The 27,843-nt window shown below is 41.9% G+C and overlaps 1 protein-coding gene across 11 annotated transcripts in view; it reads left to right on the top strand.

Moving 5' to 3' along the window:
* MACF1 (microtubule actin crosslinking factor 1) overlaps positions 1–27,843 on the top strand; it is a 370,346-nt gene that overhangs the window by 161,833 nt on the left and 180,670 nt on the right. For 10 of the 11 annotated variants that reach the window (XM_066269582.1, XM_066269581.1, XM_066269580.1 and 7 more), the window contains 2 exons: positions 2,482–2,559; positions 6,775–6,867. In XM_066269582.1, coding sequence (XP_066125679.1) covers positions 2,482–2,559; positions 6,775–6,867 — 171 coding nt within the window. Of the gene's footprint in view, positions 1–420; positions 517–2,481; positions 2,560–6,774; positions 6,868–27,843 lie in introns of all 11 variants that reach the window. The other variant, XM_066269579.1, reaches the window with a different exon arrangement.

Below are 27,843 nucleotides of genomic sequence, written 5' to 3'. Positions count from 1 at the left end.
TTTATATTGGAAAGGGACATTTTTGGTGCCATTGCTTACGAAACAGGTTAAAACCATTCCAATCTAATTTATTTTCCTAACCTTTAAAAACCTGTAGGTGTTTATCAAGATATTCATAGGATATCATCTTATCACTGAAAACAATCCAAATATCTCTTTCACGCTTTTCACTTTGTCTCTTTCTCCCTTCATTGATTCACAAAACAGAGAGGGTGGTTGGCTGTGGAGAATTGAGGCTGTGTTTCAACATAAGACATGTTCAATAAAACCATCTGTTCTGGTCTTGCCTCTTTTTAGATGTGGGAGGGTATTTTCATCCTTTTTTTGTTGTTGTTTAATGCTGCATTCATCCCCTTTTCATTTTTGTGTTGTGAATTTCTTGTTACTCTGTTGTGTCTTTGCCTTGGTTGGTGGCCAAAGGAGCCAGCAGGGCTGAAGACCCTCCGTCTGGTGAGCATGCCCTCCTGGCGCCACACAAACAGCGAGGAGCAGGAGGAGGAAGATGATGATGATGTAGTAGGTCCTCTCAGTGATGCCAGCATCTCAGCTGGCACTGCAGGGCCATCAGAGAATCTGAGGGTCTCCAGGTCTGCAGTAGCTCAGTTACCAATTGCCTTCTTCCCTCTCTACTTGGGAATTTGGGTCCCAAAGAAAGTGGTTAAAACTGTGCCTCTGGCCACTGTTAGAGGATCCTGAAGTGGGAATTATTTTGCTCATCTGAGAATGGTTGACACAAAGGGAATAATGGTGTTTGGGAGGAATCAAGTCCCTTTGAGACCTGGAGACCCATGGCTTTCTTGTGGCCTTGTTGTGTTGCCTGAGTCCAGAGTACCGAATTGGAAAGTCTAATTGATAGCATGACAGTTAATTGCTCATCCAGACTAACTGGTAGGTACTCTCTCTCCACCTCTCTATCCTCCAGGCTCTCACCACACACCACGTCATTTGTTTTCAGAATGGCCTGTTGTTTGCAAACCACTCACTGCATGGAGATGCACCGCCTTGGTCAATAATATCTCTAGTTGCTGTGGAGGACAGAGTTTAACTTGCATGTTCTTAAGGTTATTTACTTTTGGTGGGGAGTACCTAGGAGTAAAGATTAGGGTGTGTGGAAGGGGCATTTCCTGCTTGCAGGCCCTAAATTATAGCCCATGACCTTTCTCCAATAACAGGGATTAGGCAATATTTCCCATTCCCTGTCCTCTTAAAGTCATCTTTTCACTTCATTGATCTCCTTTTTCATTGTCTTAGAATCTTCAGTTTCATAGGCTCTGTCATTCCTTAAGCCATATTTGCAATAATTACTGAAATGACTGACAAGAGGTTCTTGCCTTAAAGAATTTTCCTAAACCTTTGACTTAAGAAGTTGCCCAGAGAGGCATCAACATCCTGGTAAATTAATAGTTTGGGAGTGTTCCTTAGAAGTGTTGGGGAGGGCATGCCCAGAGAGATGCCTTTACCTCTTTCCACCTGTTGGGTCACTTTTTGCTCATTTTAACTTGGGAAAAGGTTTCCTCTGCAGGTATCCACAACAGAACTACTTTATTTTATCAGCCTTTAAGTACCAATTTGACATTTACAAATGAACTGGGCATAATCTAATGAGAGTGATATTTTAGTTCCAGCTTTAGGAAGATAAAAGCAACATTGTACAGTGAGCAGGAGAGAATGTTTCAGATGTATATAGTCAACCTGCATATTGGGCAAACAGACTTCATGTACTTTTGGAGGGATAATAGTTGGGCTATGGTTAGGGCTCCAGAGGCAGGGGGTGGAGATGGGCTCTTCTTCTGTGGCTTATGTGACATCTAGGATTAAGGAACTGGAGAAAATACCTTTTGGGGGGGATATCACATTGAACATCCCTATACCATCAAGGTTTTGTTAGCTCTCGGTATTTCATACTGGGGTGAAGGGTAGCTTTCCTTCATGGAAACTTATCTTCCTGGAAAATAGGTTTCTTCCTGATTTTTGCCTATCATTTGGATTTTTTCACTTGTTTATTGATCATATGTAATTTCTATTCCCTAGTTTAAAATGAGCTACCTCAGGCTTCTTTCTGCTGTGTTTGCAGTAAGGTTGGCTTGCCCATCCCTGTGCAATATGCAATTAGGACTTTCCAATAGCATTTATCTGATTGTAGGAGCCATAGAGCCAAAGTCTTTGTCTCTGTTAATCTCACATGCAGAATCAGGCGGCCACGTAGGACCACAGGAGAACCTGTGGAGAAGCTGTGGCAGCGGTTCAGCGTTAGTGGTCAAAGCGGGCTGTGTTCATGGGACTTAGAGTGACCAGGGCCTTTTGGAGACCTAAGAGAGCACGGTGACACAGACAGGTTCTGCTATTGAAAGGTGCTTTACGTTGCTCCCATGCCTGGCTTCAGCCATGAAGGGTTCTTTGTGGTCTTTGACTCTGAAATGAGAGTGATCTGCATGGGTAAATTGGTGTAGCTAAAATCAACACCCCTGTTTTTGTTTGCAGCCCCGGGAGAAGGGCAGGATGCGTTTTCATAGGCTGCAGAATGTGCAGATTGCCCTGGACTTCCTAAAGCGGCGACAGGTAAGAGTGTCCCATGGGCTCCCACTTCAGCCAGGGAATGATGGTATCCAGTTCCTATTTAGGGAAGTTCTCAGTGCCCCTAGTAAGCCCCCAGTGATTGCTAAATCTGACTGACCCAGTTCTGAGTCTTACTTGCTAGTGCGAAAGACTAGTGGACAAATCATTTTATTGTCCTTACATAGAGCTTGTGACCTTCCTGAGAGGGAGAGTGTTAACAGAGGAGAGTTATAGGCTAAAGCAGGGGTCCCCAAACTTTTTACACAGGGGGCCAGTTCACTGTCCCTCAGGCCGTTGGAGGGACGGACTATAAAAAAAACTATGATCAAATCCTTATGCACACTGCACATATCTTATTTTAAAGTAAAAAAACAAAACGGGAATAAATATAATATTTAAAATAAAGAACAAGTAAATTTACAGAGACAGAGAGCTAGTCAGAGAGAGGGATAGACAGGGACAGACAGACAGGAACGGAGAGAGACGAAAAGCATCAATCATTAGTTTTTCATTGAGCGTTGCAACACCCTAGTTGTTCATTGATGGCTTTCTCATACGTGCCTTGACCGTGGGCCTCCAGCAGACCGAGCAACCCCTTGCTGGAGCCAGTGACCTTGGGTTCAAGCTGGTGGGCTCTTGCTTAAACCAGATGAGCCAATGTTCAAGCTGGCGACCTCGGGGTCTCGAACTCAGGTCCTCTGCATCGCAGTCCGATGCTCTATCCACTGAGCCACCGCCTGGTCAGGCAAGAACAAGTAAATTTAAATCAACAAACTGACCAGTATTTCAATGGGAACTATGCTCCTCTCACTGACCACCAATGAAAGAGGTGCCCCTTTCAGAAGTGCGGGGGGCGGATAAATGGCCTCAGGGGGCCGCATGCGGCTGGGTGGTTTGGGGACCCCTGGGCTAAAGATTAAATTGTATGGACCTACCTTAGATGGAGGTGGAAAGGAAGAAAAAAGATAAGCCAGCAAACGAGGTGGGAAAAAGGAAAAACCAGAGTGTCACATTGTGGTCATGAAAATTAGATGAGGAGGTGGCGTCACTTCAGGTCTGAGGAAAAGGTCTTAGCTGTTAAGCATTGGTAACTTGAGAGAACAGTTTTAATAGAGCAGAAAAGTGTTTAGAATATATTGAGCCTGGATATAGGAAGGGAAGAATAAATTTATCATTCTCTGGATAAGGAAAGAAGACAGCAACACATTTCTAGATATAGGAGGAAAAGCCAGTGAAGAGAAGACTGAAAATGAGAGAGAGGAGAAGAGCAATAGACCTAGAGATACCTTAGAAATCTTCTAGCCCAGGTCTTTCATTTTATAGCTAAGGAAATTGAGGTCTAGATAGGTGAAATGACCTGCCTGCCCCAAATCATAGAACAGGTTAGAGCAAAGCTGGGGCTTTAACCCGGGCCTCCTGACGTGTAGTTTAATGCTCCTTCCTGTCTCCATGCTGTTTTCTATGTACTCTCCTTCCTTCCATTGCTTCCCAATTAGTGGAACCAAGTCCAGGATTGAGGGTTGAGATCCAGAGCACAGCTGGTATGGTTCTCTTTGAGAAAAAGAAAAAAGAAAAATGGTTCTCTTCTGAGATACAGGGAGAAGGAAGGAAGGACAGATGAAGACAGAGATGGTTTGTGGTCAAGAGGAAGAGGGATGAGAGAGTCACAGACTTCATCTGCTGAGAGAGAGCTCTGTATGGAAAAGATTTGGGATAGCTATAGTTGCTAGGCAACAACAGGGACAAGAGAACATTGAATGGTATGCATATTTTTTGGAGTTTGCTTTTTTTTATCACTCTTATCAGCAGTTCTCATTAACTTGGAAAATCTTCTCTTTGTGTGCACCCATAGTATTTCACTTCAATATAATACTTACTACTTTATTGTTGTTTCTTGGTTTATTCTAATGCACTGTAGGCCCCATGAGGCCAGGGAACATGGTTTTAACATTTTTATCTTCATCACTTGTCATAAAAATGGTCCATAATTTCAAAAACTTATTTGTTGAAATAAATTGATAAATGAAAAGCAGTCAGAGAATCAGAGGCTGAGGTGTTTAGGGCACTGGAGAAAGCAGCCCTGGACTGTCTGCGTGTAGAGTTAGAGGACACCAGGGCTTTAATGAGCACAGTGAGTTGAGAGGAATTGATTGGCTAGACATCTAAATAAGGATCAAGAGTGGATTTGGTTGCTGTGGTAGAATGAAAATGTGGGTGGAAAGGAACAGTTGGCTCAGAGAAGGGCAGAGAGCACTCTAGAACAATTCTCCGTGAAGGCTGGAGTCCAAGCTGTCGCTATGCAGGTGTCCAAAGCAGAGTAAAAATGAAAGTCATCGGAATTGAGAAGGCAGATGAATTGTGCAGAGAAGGTGATATTTAGGTCACTGAGACAAGTACTAAAGTTGCTTAGAAAGATGGTAGAAGGAGTGTTGGGAAAGAAGACTAGGACTAGTGCTGAAGTCATCGAGGAAAGGGTTCGCAGAGACTGAGTGTGGTTTGGCCCAGGGAGATGGACTTCAGCATAAAAGGGAAAACTGATGGAGGTCAGACTGAGGAATGTGGACTTGGCTGCTACTGCCAACCAACCAACTGTGGGTTGTTAGTCCTTAGTGATCACAAAAACTGCATTCCCAGACTGGAAGGGGAACTTCTGAGGTACAGAAAAGGAAAAGAACTTGCTTATGTGTCTTAGTCATTCAGGCTGCTCTAACAAAACGCCCTAGACTGGGCGACTTATAAACAATAGAAATTTACTTCTCAGGGTTCTGGAGGCTGGGAAATCTCAGATCAAGGCAGTTTTAGTGTCTCGTGGGTTCCTGGTTCAGGGGTGGCTATCTTTTAGCTCTGTCCTAGTATGATGGAAGGGGCGAGGGAGTTCTCTTGGGGTCTCTTATATAAGGGTACTAATCCCATTCCTGAGAGCTCCACCCTCATAACATAATCACCCCCAAATGCCCTACCTCCAACTACCATCAGATTGCTATTAATTAGGATTTAACATATTCATTTTGGAGGGACACAAGCATTCAGTCTATAGTACTGCTCACCATTAGTATAAGGGAAAAGTGAGGCTTCTGTTTGATGTCACTGGGGTTCGTTAGAGACATGCAGGTTTCAGTTGAATTAAAGAGATAAAGAGAGGGAAAGTCGGAGACATTTTGCTACAATTGAACAGGAGCTCCCTGAGGGTCTGACCGAAGAGGCACACAGGGGTTGAGGTGGAAGTAGGCTGGTTGTGGGTTTCAGCACTGGAAGTCCCACATCCTAGAAAACCTCTCAGTTTTCACTCACTGGGACATTTGGTCACCCTAGCAGGGAGACAGCCTGTGTGCCGTGCACTGTGTTGTTAAAGCAGATACTCTGGGAGTCATGAGTAGTTAGGGATATCTGGATGGAAGTGGAGGGGAAATGCAGGCTAGAGTGGGCCAAAGACTGGGAGAAGAGGCATCACCCACTCCCCAATCTTAAAAAAAGGAAAAAGTCAGGGCTATGATGACTTAATAAACAACTCACAATACCACGTGCTTGCAAGGTTGCTTTACTGCTGGGAATGTAAGACAGTGCAGTCATGCTGGAAAATAGTTTGGCAGTTCTTATAAAGCTAAGCATTTACCATATGACCCAGCAATCCCACCCCTAGGAATTTACCCCGGAGAAGTGAAAACAGAGGCTCACACAAAAACCTGTACATGAATATAGGAGCTTTATGCATACTTGCTTCAAGAAACAACCCCGGTGTCCTTTAGTGGATGAATGGGTAAACACTGTGTAGTATATTAATGCAATGGAAGAGTGTTCAGCAGTAGAAGGAACAAACTATTGATACATGCAGCAACTTTGAAGGTGATCTCAAGAGCATTGTGCTGAGTGAAAAAAAGCCCGTATCAAGAGATTATGTACTGCATGATTCCATTTATATGACGTTCTGGAAAAAGCAAAACTGGGAACAGATCAGTGGTTGCTGGGAGTAGGCGAGGTGACAGGGTGTGACTCTAAAGGGGCAGCATGCGGTCACCCTTTTGGGATGTTGGGACTGTTCTCTTATTCTGATTGTGGTGGTAGTTACATGAATCAATGCATGTGTGGAAACTCATAGACTTGTACACCAAAAAAAACAGAATCAATCTAACTGTTGTATATAAATGAAGACAATCTCTATAAAAATGAAATCAAAACAAAAGTCACAAAACAGATGACCAACTTTTGTTTCTTTTTCAGGTGAAACTAGTGAATATTCGCAATGATGACATTACAGATGGCAACCCCAAGCTGACCCTGGGCCTGATCTGGACCATTATTTTGCACTTCCAGGTAGGGTCTGTGAAGTTTCGGGTCACTGTCGCTTGGTTTGGACATGGCTGAGCGTCCCTTCTCTGTATTTGGCAGTGAACAAGGGTAAGAGTGGGAGTTGGAAAGGAAGATAAAGATTGGCCTGGACATAAAGCTGTTGTAGCCTAAACCCAGAACTTCTACATCTTTTTCATGATACAGTGGGGTTTTTCACTTGTTTTGTTTGGCCCTGTCATTGCAGTCCGGTTGTCTGAAGTCTGCTCAGTTGAGTTAAAACTGGCTCTTTAGGTACTCTGAGTTTGAGGGGTGGGGAGAGATGTTGGTTGTGATGCTTTCAAAGGTGGAGTGAAGGCTTGCAGTCCTGCTTTGATGTAGACTGTTCTTCATCTTTAATGACGTTAAAACAAGCCTGCGTAATTGTAGCACTGTTGTAGTTATTTGGGCTGCTGTAAAGAAATACTATCATAGACTGGGTGGCATAAACAACAGACATTTATTTTTCATAGTTCTGCAAGTTGGAAATATGCGATCGGAGTGCCGTATGGTCGGGTTCTTGGTGAGGGCCCTCTTCCTGGTTATGTCCTCACATGACCTCTCCTTGATGCATGCATGCAGAGAAAGAGCGCGTGTTGCTTCATCTTTTTATAATGGCATAAATTCTATTATGGGGGCTCCACTCTCATGACCTTAAACATAATTGCTTCCTAAATGCCCCACCTCCAAATGCAATCACTCTGGGGATTAGAACTTCAACATATGAATTTTGAGGGGACACAAACATTCATTTCATAGCAGACAGCTTAGTAGCTGTGTGTGTGTGTGTTGATAAGCACAACCTTGTAGCATTTATCACACCCAAGAGCAGTGGCATTTTGGTAGTGCTCACCTAGTCACACGGCCTTCATAAGGAGGCCAATCCTTTTCAAGTAAGTACAGCCCTACCTTTATAAAAAGATTATCTTGAATCACTTTAGAACAACTCAGCAAAGCTGTATCTTGGACAGCTCTCCCATATCCAGTTGCCCTACAGGAGGCAGATGGATTAGAAGGAGCACTTCTTGGTCAGGTGGGAATTGAAGGCTAATGTAGTATCTGAAGGCACTGACTAGACTCCAGGAACTGAGGCCACTGTGAGGTCCTATTTGGGGAGTTAGCGCCACCTGCTGGTTTAAAACAGAACAGCAAGAGTGCCAGAATTCCTGAGAACCTGAGACAATTCTGAGAGTTAGGGCTTATTTTGGGGGGCTCTGGTTTGGCACTAGTGCTGGCAGTTGGCAGCATGGAACCTATGAAGGTAACGTCTTTTTGTGGAACCACGGGGTGCTTTGGCTGTAAAGATAAACAGGGACATGAACTTGCAAAGTGTTACTTCTCAATGGAAACAGGAACTTTGTGGAGCTTTCATCGAGGACTAGAGTTACCCTTTAGAACCCTATGAACAGCGGACTTTTTTTAGGGAAAGCATGTTTCTACTACAAACCTGCCCTCACTGTTAGTGTCCAATGTTAGTCTCATTGTTGTGAGGAAAGAGGAACCTGTCCACTAGATCTCTCGGAGGCCAAAGAATCAAAACCAAATCGGTTAATTAAAACATGGCTGGGGCAGAGGGTACTGGAGCTCTTCCTATCCTGAAAGCTCCATCAGGAATAGTTTCCTTTCTCTCTTTAAAATTTCGTTACGGAGAATTTCAAACATTTATGAAAGTAGAGGAAATGGTTTGAGGAACTGCTACGTACTCCTCACCTGGCTCAACAGGCATCCATTAACTCATGGCCAGTATTATTCTATATCCTGATGCACTCCTCAAACCCCAGTAGGTTAGCTCAAAAGAAATTCCAGACTTCATATAATTTCACCTGTAAATATTTCAGTGTGTGTATCTTGGGAAGATACTTTTTAAAAAGCAAAACAATATTATAATGCCATAACAATTAGTAATTTCTTGAAATCATCAAATATCTGATCAGTGTTCAGATTTTTCTCAGTTGTCTCATTTTAAAAAGTGGGTTGTTTGAATCAGAACCCAAACAAGAGCTACATATTGCATTAAATGTCCCTATCCTTGCAATGTGTTGAAGAAATCAGGCCTTTTATCTTATATGGATTATAAAGATGATGATGTCATCTCTGGTATATCTTCTAAAAATGTCCTCTATTCCTCTGTTGTATTGCCTGTAAACTGTTGGTTCAGATCTAGACCTGAGGCTCAGTCACATTCAGCTTCCTGTTGGGGGTAGTGCGAGGATGGTAGTGTTGTGCGGTGTACTTGTATTGCTGTACATCAGGAGGCACAGGATGTCTGGTGTCTTTCTTCCCATGGTGTTAAGATTGATTAGTGGAATCAAGTGTTATCAGCCTGATTGATCCATTCTGCATTCCCTGTTAGCTCTTCACCTTATAGTTTTAGCAGCTACTGATATTCATTGCTAGTTCCATTATTTCACTAGTAGGTGCAAAATGGTGATACTCAAATTCTATAATTTCTTTTTTATTATTTGTCTAGAGTACTTCTATAAAGAAGAACTTCACCTTATCAGTTACCCTAAAAGATAGCTTCTCTTTTAGGGAGAGGCAAGATAAAAAGATGAATACTCCCAACTTCTTCTCTGTTTACCAGTTTTCAGAATAATTAGTTGGTTCCCTGAGAATCTTCAGAGGTGACCAATAGAAGTTTCTTTGTTGATTTTTCTCTTCCCTGAGTATCACTATGACTCATGAATTTTTAAATATAGGCTTAAATGTGTTTCAGCCACATACAGCTATTATTCTTTCCAATACTCGACTAGCTTCATCTTCAGCCAAGAAGAGCCTTTTCAAGTTGAGGCTCTTGAGTCCTTTGGCATGACACCCATAGTCTTTGATAATTTACTTTTTTTCCTTGTGAAATGAGATATTCTAAATTCTTTGTATATATATTTCCTGTCGTAGACCTGAACTTAGCAATTTCTCCAAGGCTTTAATTCTCTATCACCAGTCTTTGTGCTACTGGTTGGTCATTGTTTCTGGGCTTTATCTCTGGACAGAGCTGCTAATATTGTGTTTTTCTCTTTTAAAAAAATCATGAATTTGCCTGACCAGGCGGTGGCGCAGTGGATAGAGCATTGGACTGGGATGCAGAGGACCCAGGTTCGAGACCCCAAGGTTGCCAACTTGAGCGCGGGATCATCTGGTTTGAGCATAAGCCCACCCGGTTTGAGCAAAAGCCCACCAGCTTGAACAAAAGCCCACCAGCTTGAACCCAAGGTCGCTGGCTCAAGCAAGGGGTTACTCGGTCTGCTGAAGGCCCACAGTCAAGGCACATATGAGAAAGCAATCAATGAACAACTAAGGTGTTGCAATGCGCAATGAAAACTAATGATTGATGCTTCTCATCTCTCTCCGTTCCTGTCTGTCTGTCCCTGTCTATCCCTCTATCTGACTCTCTCTCTGTCTCTGTAAAAAAAAAAAAAAAATCATGAATTTATACTGATATTTCTAATTCAAACTTAGAATTACAGAGTTTTATTTAACTTCTTTGACTTTACACAGGACTGGGCAAAGGTAGGTTTAGAGTAGTGAGTATGCAAAATACAGTTAATGCTGTTGTAATAATCATAACTGGCATGGCTTTTTCCATGCGATCACCCATGAGCCAACTTTTGCCCACCTCTGTATTTGTTTATTTATTTATTTATTTATTTATTTTACAGAGACAGAGAGTGAGTCAGAGAGAGGGATAGACAGGGACAGATAGACAGGAACAGAGAGAGATGAGAAGCATCAATCATTAGTTTTTCATTGCGTGTTGCAACACCTTAGTTGTTCATTGATTACTTTCTCATATGTGCCTTGACCACGGGCCTTCAGCAGACCGGGTAACCCCTTGCTGGAGTCAGCGACCTTGGGTTCAAGCTGGTGGGCTTTTGCTCAAACCAGATGAGCCCGCGCTCAAGCTGGCGACCTCGGGGGTCTCAAACCTGGGTCCTCTGCATCCCAGTCCGACGCTCTATCCACTGCGCCACTGCCTGGTCAGGCCCACTTCTGTATTTGTATCCTTCATTTTCTTAGGCTGAAAACCTTGATCCTAACTACAGTAACATATTACATATTTCCACACACATATATACACATGTGTGTTTAAAATCATATGTGCCATGTACTATATTTGAATCAGAATAACGTTATTATTAACAATATACTAAGAAGTTTATGATTTCTTTGCTGTCCTTTTTGTCCTTAGTGTATATTTCCTAAGGACATACAAATAATTGTATTTTAAAGTCATTTTAAATAATTTCTCTTTGTGTTGTTAAGCCATAAATTTAATATATAATTAGGTTCATTTGTTCTTATTTGCGTTCAGTTTTTTGGGATATTTTTTCCCTTTCAGTTTCATTTTTCATTATATAAATTATATTGTATACATTATTTATATACATAGTTCTAAAGGGAGCTTTTTCAAAGTGAATACAAGGTGTATTCAGAGAAGTCTAGCATCCATCTCTGCTCCCTTCACCCTGTTTCTTTTGCCTATAGTTAGCTTTTTAAAAACATCTTTTTGGTTAGCATTCTATTATTTTATTTTAGAAAAATACATGCAGGTATTTTTTAAAAAGCAACTTTATTGAAGTATATTTTACATACCATAAAATTGACTCATTTTCATTGTATATTTCAGTGATTTTTATGAGTTGTACAACAATTGCCATAACCCTGTTTTAGAGCATTATTATCCCAGCATACCCCCCTTGCTCATTCACAGTTCTGTCTCCTAGTCCCCAGCTTCCAGCAGCCACTAATCTATTTTCTGTCTCTTTCGATTTGCCTATTCTGGACGTTCCACACGAAGGGAGTCATGGGATATGATCTTTCGTGTCTGGCTCTTTCACTTAGCATACTGTCTTTGAGGTTCATCCGTGCTGTACCCTGTGTCAGTGCTTCAGACCTGGTTATTGCTGAGTAGTATTCTGCTGTGTGAATGTTCCATGTATTTTGTCTGTTCAGCAGTTGGTGGACATTTGTGTTGTTACTTTTTTTGCTATTATAAATAGCGTTGATACGAATATTTGAGTACTAGTCTTTGTGTGGATGTGTATTTTCATTTCTCCTGGATATATACCTAGGAGTGGGATTTCTGGGTTCTATGGTAAATATATGTATAACTTTTTTTAAGAAACTGCCAAACTGTCTTCCAAAGTGGCTGTACCATTTTACATTCCCACCAGCAATGTGTGAGGGCTCCTGTTTCACCCTATCTTCACCGACATTTTTGTCTGTCTTTTAGATTATAGCCATCACAGGGAGTGTAAAACAATATTGCCTAGTGGTTTTAGTTTGCAGGAAAATATATTCTTTAACTGAATTCACAAACATTTACTGAAGACCAGCTATGAGCAAGGTCTTAGGTAGAGTCTGTGGGAGATCTGAAATTGAACTAGACACAGAGTCAGTCAATTTGGCCATATAATTCGAAGGAATGACAAAAGACATACCATAAAATAACTTGATAGAGATTTAAAGAATCAGGGAGGTATGGAACAGGAACATGGACTTTGCATGTACTCAATAATTAATGGATTTTATAACTTTCAGGGTTTTTGACCTAGCCCACTGTTCTTTACTGTTACCAGTTTTACTGGAAGATCTAAACAGCTCTGGCTTTGTCTTCTGCGTGCATATTGGCTACCTGCTTTTCTCTCATGCTATTTCAGCCTAGCTAAATGCCTTTTTTGTCTTCCAAAGGGAAGGTCTGCTGCCAGATTATTTTCCCAGATGCAACTAATTACCATTTCTTTCTTTGCTAATTTTGAAGTCTTGGTGTTTGCCTGTAGTATTAGCTAAGTGTTTGGGAGCCTCCTTCTTGTCTTGCTTCAAATAAGGTGTCTTGCTAGTTCTGTATTGTAGTTTTCTAGTCTTATTATGGAGCATCTCTTCGTTCTCATCAAGAACAGGTGCTATATAGAAAGCAAAATAGAAATGCAGAGTATAACTATTACATGGTGCGGATCTGTAAAATTGTCATTATAGTCGATCTCTGTTATTGGTACTAACGAAGTCGAATAATGCTAAGATATAGGTCATGGTTGTCATATCAAAGGAGTATTCAGTTGAAGGAGAGGCTGGTTCCAGATGAAAAATTTGTTACTACTAATGAGACTGGTAGTACTGATAATTTCATAAAGAGGTTTACAGTTTCCAAAATGTTTTAACACATATTAAAAAGATATGTGCTAAATAAATAGTAAAGATTTTTTTAAGTTTTTAGTTACAAAAATTTCAAATACTCAGAAAAGTCTATAACGGATGATCTTTAAGTGTGCAGTAACTTTCTAAATTAAACAGATACTAATATTTTTGTTACATATGCTTCAGGTTTTTTTCTCTTTAAAAAAATTTACTTATTAATTTGAGAGAGAAACATCGATTTGTTGTTTCCTTTATTTATGTATTCTTTGGTTGATTCCTATATGTGCCTTGACTAGATATAGAACCTGCAACCTTGGTGTATTGGGACAGCACTCTAACCAACTGAGTTGCCTGGCCAGGGTTCCTTAACTCTTTAAAGAAATAAAACAATCAATTTTCTTGCTCCCTCTGACCCCCAGGTAAATACTGTCCTGAAGTTGATATATATCATTCCCCTATATGCTTTTGTATCTTTTTGATAGGAGATATATTCATAAATAATATGTGCTGTTATTTGTATGTTTTTATATTTGATACAAAGAGCATCTACATATCTTGCTTTACTTATTTATTTTAAGAGAGAGAGAGACAGGGAGAGAGATGAGAAGCATCAGCTCATCGTTGCGGCACTTGTAGTTGTTCATTGATTGTTTCTCATATATGCCTTGACCTTGTGCTCAAGACAGCAACCTTGGGCCTCAAGCCAGCGACCATGATATCATGTCAGTGATCCCATGGTCAAGCCAGTGACCTTGCACTCAAGCTGGTGAGCCTGTGCTCAAGCCGTCTCCGTTGGGGTTTCAAATCTGGGACTTCAGCATCCCAGGTCAGTGCTCTATCCACAGTGTCACCACTGATCAGGCTAGATATAGCCCTTTTTGCAGGCTACCTGCCCAGCCCCGGAATACATCTCTGGTCCCCCTGGCAGATGTTGGCCGAATGTGTCTTGGAGTCAGCATGTTTCTCTAAAGCTATTTCGGCCCTCCTATCCTTTAGGACACTGGTCAGGCTACATATCCGGCTTTTTAAAGAATTTTTTATTGATTGGTTTTAGGGAGAGAGAGAGAGAGAGAGAGATAGACAGACACCAGGAACATCGATCTTTTTCTGCATGTGCCCTGACTGGGACCAAATTGGCAACTTCTGTGTTTCTGGACGATGCTCTAACCAGCTGAGCTATCCAGTGAGGGCGACAAGGCCTGCTTTTTAAAATATAAACTTTGTTTTTGAGGTTTATCCATGTTGATAAAGGAGGACCTGACTTGTTCGTCTTAAGTAGTTTGTATAAGCTATAATGTGAGTGGAGCTCCTGCAGTTCTGCAACAGCTATTATTTGCAGTCTGTTATTTAATTGTATGAAGAAGCCATTCATTACTGCAGTTAACGTCTGTGTACATGGGTCCTTATGCATTTAAGCAGGAGGATATTTTAGATAGATTCCTAGACTGTAATTGTTAGGTTATACACATTCCTTTATTTTGCCAAATGACTCCAAGAAGCACTCTATGACTGACGGTGTTGTGTTGGATAACATCTACTACTGTTTGACATGTTCATTTGTTGTGTGGGTCCCTGCACCAGGAGGCAAGCTTAATAACAACAGACATTTTGTCTCTTTTGTTCTTTTCTTTGACTGGCATAGAATAGGCCAGGGGTAGTCAACCTTTTTATACCTACCACCCACTTTTGGTCTCTGTTAGTAGTAAAATTTCTCACCGCCCACCAGTTCCACAGTAGTGATGATTTATAAAGTAGGGAAGTAACTTTACTTTATAAAATTTATAAAGCAGAGTTACAGCAAGTTAAAGCATATAATAATAATTACTTACCAAGACTTTATGTCGGATTTTTGTTAAGTTTGGCAGAATAAATCTTTATAAAACAACTTACTATAGTTAAATCTATCTTTTTATTTATATATACTTTGGTTGCTCTGCTACTGCCCACCATGAAAACTGGAATGCCCACTAGTGGGCGGTTGACTACCACTGGAATAGGCACTCGATAAATATTTGTTAGGTGAATGGGTATTTTCTGAATTTGTTCTCAAAGCAGTGTGTTCAGTGTGTTAGGGTAGACCAGAGAAATGGATATGATATCTATTTTTCTGTGCCCATTTGTTCAAATGAGCAAACACGGAGACCAGCTGACTTTTTTTTTTTTTTTTTTTTTTTTTTTTTAACTTTTTTTTTGCAGTTACACATTCGGATACTAAGAATAGGATTTTGGTCTCTTGGTTTTGTCCAAACCAGTTTTTTTTTTATTTTTAAGATTTTATTTATTGGTTTTACAGGGTGTAGGGAGAAGAGAAGTAGTTGCTTCACTCTAGCTGTTCATTGATTGCTTGTCGCATGTGCCTTGATCCAGCAAGCTCAGGGCTTCAAACCAGTGACCTCAGTGCTCCAGGTCAGAGTTCTGTCCACTGTGCCACCACAGGCGAGGCCCAAGCCAGTTTTAAAGTACATGTTAGGATTTACAGTTTTTCTAAAAGATAAGTTTTTGAAAATGAAAAATTGATGAAATTAGTTTTTCAACTCTCAGTTGTTAATGAAATACTAGTATATATCTAGCACTCTGAAATTTTAAAAGTTCAAGAGTGATCTTAAGCTGGGTAGACTTGAGGTTTACATTTCTGTGTGCTTTATGGGGCCTGGGGCTTGGGCTTGGCTTCATGCACAGAGGAGGCACCATCCATGTTTGTGGAATGAATGCGCGAGCTCTTTCACTCTGGAGGCTCACGCTGGCTGCCTTTAGGGGATACCCACGGAGAGTCAACAGTGAATGAGAAAAAGCCAAAGGAGAAGACAGAGGTGGGCCCTAACAGTGCTTTCCCAGAAGCCAGCAGTCCGCCGGTTAAGAACTCAGGCTAAATGAGAAAAAGACCCAGGGAGAATCCTGCTGCTCAGAGCTAACTCAGTTAAATAGTGGAAGCAGAGCTTCTGCGAAGAAAAAGAAGCACCCAAACTTTGGACATTGGGACATACTGTTTTCCTCAGAACCTCGTCAAGAAAAAGAGTGTATCAAGACCACGCTGGTGATGGTGGAGCGTCTCCTATCTTTTAGCTTCGTAGTAAATGGGAAGAAAGGGGATTTTTTTCTAGACTAGGCACTGAGCCAAGCACTTATAGACATTATCTCATTCACCCTTTTTACAACCCTATTAAGTAGGTGGTAGTATCCATATTTTACAGGTAAGGAAACAATCACCTCACAGGTTAAGCTACTTAACTGATAAGTTAACAGAGCTGGGAATTTGAACCTAGGTCTATCTTACTAAAATCTCTCTGCTCCTTTCTTAGACTGGTTTTTCTTTGGAACAGAAGGAAATAAAAGCCTGATTTGTCCAAAATATGCAAAAGTTTAAAGAGGAAATGCTCCCAGAGTGAATATGCTGGGTTCTGTCAGGCCTCGGAAAAACAATGCAGGAGCAGTCATCGTCACAGCTGTCTCTCTTGGCCCTGAGCTCATCAGTTTCAGGAATTTAGTTTGCTTGTTATTTCATGAATAAAATTCAAGTTCCAGCTCTCTTCGTTGGAGGAATGAAGGCCTCGTGCCTGCCTACAGGATTCTATTGGAATGTCACATTGCTTGCTGATTAAATGATTTCTGGTAGTCTGATTAAGTTTCTGTCCCTTGCTAATCTCCTTGTCTTATTTCTTGCCATGGTTTGTGATGGCCATAAGATGGTGCTGCAGTGTCGCAGTCAGCCGTGGCGAAAGGCTCTGTTGTGAAGTGGTCGGGACATCAGTAGGGTCTCAGAAATGATTGTGTAAGATCTGTTGATTTAGGATTTATTATTGGTCTTCTTTTGTGCAGGGCAGTTTACAAGTTTCCAGGAAAGGTGGGTAGGGCTGTACTGATACAAGTCTTTAGGGCTGATGTAACTAGAACCAGGTAGGCTGTTTCTCTCTGCAGTGTGGGCTGGATCCTTTTGGTATAGACTAAGCAGCTGCAACCAAGAAGAAACTCGATAACCTCTTTCCTTCCACTCCATTCAGAGCCCTTCGGGTTGTGGAGGTCTCTCCTCTGTCAAACACTATACTAAAAATTGGGGTGCACGAATCTCATTGTGACTTGCAGGGTGACTTTTGAATTCAACTTCTTAAACCTGTCCTTCAGACTTTCTGCTCCATTGCAATTTAAGTAAAAACCATCCAGGCCTCATTTTAGCAACTTCCTTCCTTGCTCCCAACTCCCAAGTGTTATATCTTTATTTAAGCCCTTGGTCCAATTCAGTTCAGTTGCCAGGTCATAGTGGTAGGGGAATCTTCCTGTTTTACTTACCTGAGTACAAGAAGCTCGTGTGACATGTGGTGGAAATTAAGTCTTAAACAGAGTTCATGTTCTGGCTTTGCCACTTACCAGCTATGTAGCCTTGAACAAACTAATCAACTATCTTCAATCTCCGTTTCTTTATCTGTCAAATGTAAAATAAGAGTTCTGACCTTTTGTGGTTACTGTGAGAATTAAAAGAGATAACCCATAGTTTAGTACAGGGTTTATATAGCGCATAACAATTGCTTAAAAATTACTGTTTACATATATTGTTGAGCAGAGACATGGCCTCTCTGTTGTACTTTTACTGAGTGTCCAGATCCCGTACTCAGAACTGATTTCCAGGTTTTTCCTGTGTATCGTTGGTCAGCAGATTTTAACAGGTATCTCTCCCTCTCTCTGAAAAGAGGGATATAAATGCCATAAAAAGATAGATCTTTAAAGCCCCTGTTTCTTTTCTTAACTCTGAGAATTAGGCTCTAGTCTCTGTTAGGTTATAATTTGATTTAAATAATTTTATTTCTGACCTGAAAAAATAGAGAATAAATCTTATTTTGCTTGATATTTTCTTATGGAAGTCTTGGCACAACAATTGAAATTATGTTTCCTCTCAGAGTCTGGGGGCCATAGTTGCAGCCTCCCAGCCCTGGTCCTCGGCTCTCCCTCCCTGGCTGCTTCCAGCAGCGCGGTTGCTGTTTCGTTTCCCCTGTTTTTCTCCTCCTCCTCCTTCACATTGCCTTCTCCCATGGCCTTTCCTCCCCCCTCCCTTTTCCCTTTACTCTTACAGTCTCCCTCTCCTTCCCACCCTCCCTAATTTCTCCCCTCCCCTGGTTTCTAGCTCCTTTTTGCTTTCTGTTTGTGTTTCTGAGGGCAGTGCTCCAATTACCTCATATTTGGAGAGAGGAAGCTGTAGCCAATCCGGTTTCTGTCTGCTTTTAGGTCAAGTGATTTCTGAACTGCAGTGAGATGCTTTGAATTTGTCTTGTTGCAGCTCTGAGCCTGTAAGATGGCTGTCTGAGTCGGCAGCTGCTGGAAGAGACAGAGGCGGGAGGGAGGGAGAGAGAATCGGAGGGACTGCCTGCATAGTGCATGTTTTTGAATGTGCATCTAATCCGATGAAACCAAGGTCGGGGTCGCTCTGGGATCCCAGGACTGGTTTAGCTGCGTTTTTGCTGAGATTAGGAGAGGAAAGCCATGGGAAATTCATTGGGCTGTGTTAAGGAGCCGAAAGATCCAGTAGCTATTCCCGAGAAGGCTCCTATATCTCCTAAGAAAAGGGTTCGATTCAAAAAGAAGTGGAGGGGGAAGAAAACCCCTACTCCAGAGGTACCTCCTGAGGAAGAACCATTGGAAGGAACTGGAGTCACTGAAGAGACAGAAACCCTAACGAAGTTAATAGTGAGTCTCCCAAAGAAGGAAGGAGTGGGAGGGGTAGAACATTCCCCCTCAGACACGTTACTGCCTGAGGGCTCAGCCCCCAGCTCAGGAGTGGGAGAGCAAGGGATGATCGTGCAGGTGAGGGAGAGATTCCAAGGGGAGATACAGACTGCCCACCTCTTGCTAGAGAATGAGTCATCAGTTACTGGAGGGGTCTGGGATTCCCTGGAAGAGGGGAAGACTGTCATTGCTCACCTGCTTGATAATCCAGCAGAGAGGAACTGTGAGAAGTCAGTGAGCCAACTGGTGGAATTTCCGAGGACAGCGTCCTGCAGCAGCAGGGCTGTGCTGCTGCCTCTGCAAGGAGAGACTGCAGTGGATCAAGCAGCTCCTCAGCCTGGGTGTCCGAGCAGCACTGCCCCCCGCACGGACCACCCCGACCACCCTGTCAGCACAGGAAATGAAGACCAGCTTTCAGAAGGGGGCTGGAGTGTGGGGGGAGAAACCAAGGGTATTTTCAGTGCCCCTGGGACAGGTCCCTGGATTGCAGAGCGTTCTGTCCCTTCATCACAGTTGGAGCAGTCAAAAGGCCATAGACGCACAGAACCTGCCCATGTGGGTCGAGTGCCCCCGCAGGGTCCCAGACTGCCTAGTTCCCAGAGTGATTTGTCCAACGGTGGCATGACTGTGAGCATTTTGCCCTCCTCTGGCTATGGCAGCGATGGGCCGCACTTACGTGGAATCCAGCCTAAAGGTACAGAACCTGAAAAGAACTCCATCTCATTCTCAGAGGAGGATGGCACCCTTTCTTTGGAGGCAAGCCACACCCCATCATGGGGTTTGGAGGAGGTAGGTGGGCATGTCCAAGAAATATGCAACAGCTGTTTGGATTCCTGGACCTCAAGCTTATTAAAGTGGAGTGAGGTGAGCAGCGAGGGTCTTGGGGCTTCTTCTCAAACTTGCCCCTATGCCAGAGACTGGAATTAGTGACTGCTGGACTTGGCAAACAGAATCTCTTTCAGGTCTGCCCCTGGATGCCTGGGACCAAGTGTTGTTGTCTCTGGGGCATCCCTGATTCAGGGTAACGGGGCAGCATCATTGCTTGAGCTGTCTGGCGGGGGTGGGTGTCTCAACGTGCAGTGCCAGTTAGTACTACTTACTTTCGGGCAGGTCTGTTTCTCAGCTACCCCACCACAAGGAGCTTGGGTTAGAGCACAAAGGGTGAGGGAGACCTAGCCAGTCTCTGGAGTGGAGGAGAGAGGAATGTAGAAGGGCGAAGGCAGCCGTCTTTGGTGTAATTGCTCGCCTCCCCAGGGGGACGATGCTCTTACCGAGCTGATACAATCCCACACCTGTGGGGACACAGCTAGTGACCACACTCATTCAGTATTATAGCAGTGGACAGGGCTGGTCCTCCTTTGGTTCCTAATTCTGGCTTTAGAGGAGAGGGACGTGGAGTTATCTGGAGATGAATCCAGAGAGGGAGGTTAGGGCAGTTTGAAGGTTTGAGGCTAGAAAAGGTGGTTTTCTGATTGGACTCGTTTATGGCTCTGACACGTTTTTGTTTGTGAAGTATATATCCAGGCATAGGTGGTGGGAATGGTTTTAGGGTCACAGAACAAGTAAGAATTCAAGAGATCTGGACATGGAGTGTGCAGGGGGTGGGGATGGGGGCGACTTGGCAGGACCCTGGGTGGCACAGAGACTGAAGTTATAATTCACCCATGACTGAAGAACTGTTGTTGGCATGTCAGTGTCTGCAGCAGAAGAAGTGAACACTTTAGGACCCCAGAGCAGCAAGAGGTGGAAGATGACGTAGGGCGTTCTCCTTGTGGAGACAGAGGGCGGCTGCCTTGATGTCCACAGAGCAGGGCTTTGCCCTGCCTGCCAGTGCCCTGCTTACCACCAACAGCCAGCGGCTGAGGAGGGACACAGATTTTAAGTTGATGTGTTTACAGTGTCCTCGTTGGGGGTGAATGAATTCCCCCCATAAATAAGTCCATTTCAGTGCCCTTTGTTATTACTGAGTTTGGAGACTCCCAGCAGTTGTAGGGAAAAGTAGCCATTGAAAAATATTCATTACATGGTTAGGCAAGAAGCCTCCTTGGGCTTTTCCATATAAAAGTATGTGAGTGTGTGTGTGTGTGTGTGTGTGTGAGAGAGAGAGAGAGAGAGAGAGAGAGAGAGAGAAGGTGGGAAGGAAGGCAGCAAGCAAGCCTTCTGGGATGTGGTATATAAGTATTTGAGTTCCGTTGAGTAAGAGGGAACGTCCAAGTCTGCTTTTATCTTTAAATGGAATCGAAGAGTAGTTGGAGAACCAGCTGCTGAACTGACTGCTTTTTTGATACCACTAGCATTAAGTTGAAGTTGTGGAGGCATCATAGTATTTTAGGATTTATGCTTATGAGTGAGTGAGTGAGATTTTCAGGAAGTTTGGAGTGTAAAATTTTCAGGGACCCTTGTAGAAATGAGTTCTATATAATGGACCATATGTGATCATGATACTTTAGGTATGGGATGTTCTCACTGGGAAAGGAAGGTTCTGAACCACTCCATGAGAAGTCTTAAAGACAAAGTTGGTGGAAGAAATCTTCGGACCATCATCTGTAGTTTGATGGGACCAATAGCAGTGTGATTCTCTTGCAGTTCAGTATGTAAATCATATTGGTATGTAGCATTTTCTGGGCAGCCAAGCTCTGCATCCCATCCCTTTTACCCTTTTAGATCAGATAGAGCCAGATTACTCAGCTATAAAACTCAGCCCGGGCTGAAAAACTAAGTGACTGTCAGCTCAGACGGATGGCACGTTTCTGAGGCTCTGTGTCCATCGTGTGATGTGGAGACCACAGACTGACCATCCTGTATAACAGATAAGAAGTATCTTCTCAAGATAAATGTGAAATCCCTGCAGAATGCAAATCTTCAAGGCAAAAGAGGCCTGAGAACCTCATTGGACTCTAAAGGAACTATCTTCAGGGAGCTGCTGCCTCACGAGCAGGCTGTGTACAAGGCCTGAGGGCAGCCGCAGCCTGAGAGACAGAGACAGAGACAGAGACTGAGGCGGTGTGTTCTGACACTGCAGGCCTGTGAACTGTGGTTTGAGACTCCAGGTGAGAGCATCTGGCTGGAGCCCTACTCCCCTATGCTGGAGTGAGAGCGCTGGGAGGACACAGGGCAGGGGAGCAGCTGTGGCTGGTCACACACCAACTCCTTCCCAAGCGGAGACAGCTGGCAGCCCAAAAATGGATTTTTTATTTGTTTATTTATTTTGGTGCTTGTTTTGTTTTTATGATGTTAGAATACTAACCCTCCTCAGAAAATAATTCAAGTTCCAGAGTGGTATCCTTGGCATAACTCAAGTCATATAATTTCTCTTGTCCATCATCAGTCCAGAGCATATCAATGGGAATGGAACCAGGCTGTGGCTGGACATGAACTTTACAGTGAGTTTTGTTTCTTTTCAGGACAGAGAGAAAGGGAAATTCATAATTCTTCTGAGTGTGGGGCTTAGATAACAAAAGACAAATAAATGGTCTGCTTCCTATTCACTGGTGTAGTCGATTTTTCCCTTGTCAAGAAATAGTTAACACAGAAGAAGGATGGCAGGGCCTCTTGACAAAAGTGGTTTTCAGAGTGACACGTAGATGAGGATTCAGAGCTGGGTGGGGTTGAGTTAACAGCATTGTACCTTGATGGCAGACCAAAGTCTTCTCTGGCCTATTCCTTCTCTCAGGAGGGCTCCCTGCTCCTTGCTGCCATCAGTATCCACAATACCTGAGGTTTTAGAACAAGGAAAATTGTTGAAAATCTCTTCTTCCTCCTTATCTTCCCTCCCACTGCCAATTTCCTGCACACACTGTTAGTGGATTCTATTGAATGAAGAATTTGGCTCTATTCCAGTGTCCTTGCCACAAACCCTTACCACCCCTACCATCTATGGTGATGGTCAGATCTAACATTGGGGGCTGATAATGCTGATGCAGTCATCAGCTGCTATTATTTTCTGGGCTCAGCCTTTTCAGTTTACAAGTATCGCTTTACCATTTCCCCTCTTTAATTATAGGGAAAGTTAACTAATACTGGCTTTGTATTGCATGAAAAAAGCAAACTTTTTTTTAATTAATTAATTTTTTTTTACAGTGACAGAGAGACAGACAGATAGGGACAGAGAGACAGGAACGGAGAGAGATGAGAAGCATCAATCATCAGTTTTTCGTTGCAACACCTTAGTTGTTCATTGATTGCTCTCTCATATGTGCCTTGACCGTGGGCCTTCAGCAGACCAAATAACTCCTTGCTTGAGGTGAGCCTTGCTCAAACCAGATGAGCCCACGCTCAAGCTGGCGACCTCGGGTCTCGAACCTGGGTCCGCTGCATCCCAGTCCGATGCTCTATCCACTGCACCATTGCCTGGTCAGGCGAAAAAAAAGCAAACTTAACTATATGATACTATTGTAGGAATGTAGCAGTTAAAATTACCGTTAGAGTTTTGTTTAAGAAAGGATTCTTTTCTTTAAAAAAATTTTTTGCTTAATTAAAAATATTACTAAGGAATCATTCTTTTTTAGGTGTAACAGTGGTGGCATAATTATGTTATAAAGAGTCCTTGTCTTTTAGAAATGCACACTGGAGTATTTATGGAAGAAAAGATGTATGTGCAATTTGCTTCATAATAATAGGGGAGAGCGAAGTGGGTGAAGTGTAGATGAAACATGGTAAGTTATGAGTTGATAATGGATGAAACCGGATGATGAGTATGTTAGTGTTCATTTCACCATTCTGTCTCTTTTTATATATATTTGAAATTTTCCATTTCAAATGGAAAGTTAAGAAAAATAATGCTAAAATTATTATATGATGCATATACCAAAAAGGATGACTATCCAGAACATTAGGAGCAGTGGGTCAGTGTGGGGCCAGTGGGGCTGGGTTTAGCCAGCTGCTCTCGTACTCACTGGCATTGTACCTCAGGGCTAGTCGCCTCTCTGTGACATAATTTCCTCATCTGTAAGTTGAGAGTTAAAATAGTATATATACTTTGTAGGGTTGCTGTGAGAATTACATGAATTAATACAAGTAAAACAATAAATGTTATTAATATTAATATTTAAGGAATCGCTACAAAGAAACAAGAAAAAGATAAATGCCCTAGTAGAAAAATAGGGGAAAGCACAGGAATAAGCAGCTTGCCAAAAAGGAAACTCAAATGCCTTAGACACATACATCTTTCTCAGTAGTAATGAAAGAAATCAGAAGAGCAAGATACATTTTACACTTACCATATTGGCAGAGAAGTAAAAATCTGAAAATACTAAGTGCAGACAAAGATGCAGAGTGATAGAAAACCTCATACCTTTTGGGTGGAATAAAAGTTGGTACTGTTAGAGAGTAGTTTGACACTATTTGGTGGAATTGAAAAATACCCATATTCTATGAACTAGGATTTCCATTCTAGTTGTATTCCCTAGAGAGAGACCACTGAGTTTCTGATTGGAATACTGACCCCCAGCTTTTATCTAAGTCTGAAGTTGGTAAAACATAGCTGTCATTAAAACCCTCTCTCCAGGCTTTTGTAATGAGCAACTGCACTGTACCTTCGTTTGCTTCTTGAGTTAAAGTTTTCAGTCTGAAGCCTTCTTTGTTGTGGGGTGCAGTCAGCTTGAAATTTCAGGACATATTTGTTTCGTTACATTTGGCTCATTCCCTGAGACTTATATAGACGAAACATTAAACAGTGTCCAGATTTCTCAGCCTAGTGTTCCAACCTCTGTCCCCCATCATCTGTCTAATCGCTCCTATATCAGTTTCCAGTTTGAACCTTCTTATTTTAACAGGTCAACCCTTAATCACCTACTATTTCTGTTCCAACTTCTTTCTTTCTTTTTTTTTTTTTTTTTTTGTATTTTTCTGAAGCTGGAAACGGGGAGAGACAGTCAGACAGACTCCCGCATGCGCCCGCCCGACCGGGATCCACCTGGCATGCCCACCAGGGGGCGATGCTCTGCCCCTCCGGGGCATCGCTCTGTTCCGACCAGAGCCACTCTAGTGCCTGGGGCAGAGTCCAAGGAACCATCCCCAGCGCCCGGACCATCTTTGCTCCAATGGAGCCTTGGCTGCGGGAGGGGAAGAGAGAGACAGAGAGGAAGGAGAGGGGGAGGGGTGGAGAAGCAGATGGGTGCTTCTCCTGTGTGCCCTGGCTGGGAATCGAACCCGGGACTTCTGCACGCCAGGCTGACGCTCTACCACTGAGCCAACCGGCCAGGGCCTGTTCTAACTTATTTCTATTTCTAATCTTTGCATCCACTTTCTACCTGGAATTATCTTCCTCTTCCTCTTTGTCTATTCTATAACATCCTTCAAGTATGAGTATGAGTTTCAATCATACTTCTTTAAGAAATATTTTTTATCACTCCAACCCATACTAGTTTTTATTCTGCTGAGATCCTCTTTTGGATATCATTATGTTCTGTATTACTCTTGGTCTTTTGGGCCTTAAATTATGTGTAACTCTTTTGTGTGATCTACCACATATGACTAAATATAAGGTAAGATCCCCCCACCTCTATCCTCAGAAATTAGCCTTCAGAAAAAAGGGATTTTCTTTGTATTTAACTTTATAAAGTCTTTCTTGTTATTGGACTCACAGTAAAATTATAGTCATTTCATGAAAAAGGATGAATGAATTTGGGTCACCATCTGCTAGTGCAATTTATATTAATTTTTATAGTGATCAACTGAAATAATTGGTTAAACAAAAGAGAGAACAGAAGTCTAAGAAAGTTTTAGTTATTGTTCTTGGGAATTTAACCTCCTGATTTGACATGTTGTATATAATTATATATAAGTAGTAATCACATTAAATAAAAACTTAAAAAATCAGTCACATCACTTAAAAACACACACAGTAAGTTGTCACAGTATGGAAATTATAAACATCAATAGAATGAATAAGAAACAACTAATCCAGTGTTGCGCAACTGGATTCTTGTGACTAGGGGTGAAATTTCCGGTGGCTGCATGGATTCAGGAAAGTCCTGCTGTATCAGAAATCTTAAAAAGAAATGGAAAGTATGTTTTCTAGACTATTCTCTCAAACAATAGCTTTATTATTTTTAAGTAGCTTTATTGGTGAAAAAGACACTGATGTCAAAGATGCAAAGAGTTTGAATAACATGGTTTTATAAAATGTAAAGGTAGAAAAAGCATTAAATTAATGTAGTAGATATGCTGTTTAATTTTAAATAAGCATATGTGTAAATAAATTTCTAAAAATTTATATATTCAAGAGAAACACAAAGTTTCTCTTCCTCAATTCCTCTCTTCCATCCGTTATTATTTGGGAAAATCTGGGAACTACCAGATTTTAGCGAGAAACGGCATGTCTTTACTAAGTTCTTGCAGAGCAAGCATGTCTAGATTTGTTTCCTCCTTTTTCACCTGGCTAACTTCTATTCATATCTTAAAACTCAGCATAGATGTTGTTTCAGAAAAGTTCCTTGGCATTGCTTGTTTGGGTTATCTCTGTCACAGCGTTGATCTCTGTATAGTGTATTGTCTCCCTTACTAAATTGCTTGAACTTGAAGCTCAAGGTTGTGCTTTTATCTTGAGATACCAAGAACTTAAACACAGCTCCTTGAGTGTAGTAGTTGCTTAAGAAATAACAGAACAAATAAATGGTGTTAGACTTTTTTTTGTTCTTCTCTGTGGTACCTGGAATTGGGCTAAACACGGATGACATGTTGTTTAGTAAATACTTATTGAACCTTAAATTTATAGATATGTTTCAAATGAGGAATTAATTAAGCCTTTATAAGTATGGGTCGAGAGAGAATTCAGGTAGACATGGAATGGTATTGAGGCTATTCTCTCCAAAAGGCTTCCTTTTAAAAACCCAGATGAGAGAGAAAACTCCCTGATGTTGAAGCTGGGTTTCTGCATTTGAGAGATTAAGGTAGAAGCTTTTGCATATCCCAAAGGGCAGCACTGTGCACATCACGTGTGAGTATTAAATGAAGAGATGGACAGAAGCCAGATTTAATTACTGAGATGGTTGTGACAATAATCCAATTTTCCTCATCCAGTTCACAGTCTCTAAGAAGGGCCTCCAAAACAGGATCTCTCCCCACTCACTCCCCAGGGACCCAAACACTTCCCTGTCTCATTACAGCTTTGTGGAAAAACTGAAGTAAATTTCTTCATTGAACTATTTTCAGTGCAATATACAAAGATACTGTAATTGGCAGATAGGTGATGCCATCAGAGAGATTAACTATGGTTATCCCAGACATACAGTATCAATTAATTAACTGGAATTTCTTTTTTGAGTAAAAACACAAATACTCAGTTTTCATTTTGTTTATTCAGGTTCTCTATCCCTTTAAACTTCAACAAATCTATTTCCTGTTTTAAACAATGTGTTGCCTTAATATGTATGTGAAATGTTTCTATGAAAGTAGTGGGACAGGTCACTGGTGAAAGCCATCTAGTCATTGAAACAAGCAGCTAGCAATGTTAAGGAGAACTGGAATGGAATTGGTTCTTGGGAGGGGCTGTTTTCACTGGACTCACAGGATGATGGGTTGGGCACCATTATACTTTGTTGCTGAGTCCTCATCTTTGCAATTCTGAAGGTCTTTTTCTTTTCTCAATGTACTTGGAGTTGATTGAGTTTTAGGGGATTGACTTACAGCATGATAATACTTGACAGATTAATTGATATACATTAATTACTTTACAATAAGAATTATAACTGTCCAGAGATAACATATTTGAATCAGCCACTCTGCATTTTGTTGCTTTAGGTCTTAGGATATCATACGGGAAGCTGCTAATAATCTGAAGGGTGTCTGGTGAATGTGGAGTCAGAGCAGAGAGGTGGTGGGTGGAGGGTGGATGTGTGGGATGGTCTTGCTAGCTGACATCATCCAAGGCCGGCAGCTGATTTCTCCTATAGAAATGTACCTGTCAAGGGGACAAGAATCCTGGAATGTGCTGCTGAGGCCACCATTTCTCCATCACAGTCTTAGAGTTCTCATAGTCTTTCTTCAGATACCTTAGTAAGATTTATTTGCCTGCAGCTTTCTTTCATACTCAGTAAAATATTAGTAAAAGTTTCTGGCCCTGTTTTTTCTGATTTTAAAGTATCTTCTGCTGATATTTAATTTAACCTATTATGAGTT

The sequence above is a fragment of the Saccopteryx bilineata genome, chromosome 3, assembly GCF_036850765.1.
Source record: "Saccopteryx bilineata isolate mSacBil1 chromosome 3, mSacBil1_pri_phased_curated, whole genome shotgun sequence".
Taxonomy (NCBI): domain Eukaryota; kingdom Metazoa; phylum Chordata; class Mammalia; order Chiroptera; family Emballonuridae; genus Saccopteryx; species Saccopteryx bilineata.
The sequence above is the reverse complement of the archived record's forward strand: the minus strand, read 5'-3'. Positions and strand labels throughout refer to the sequence as shown.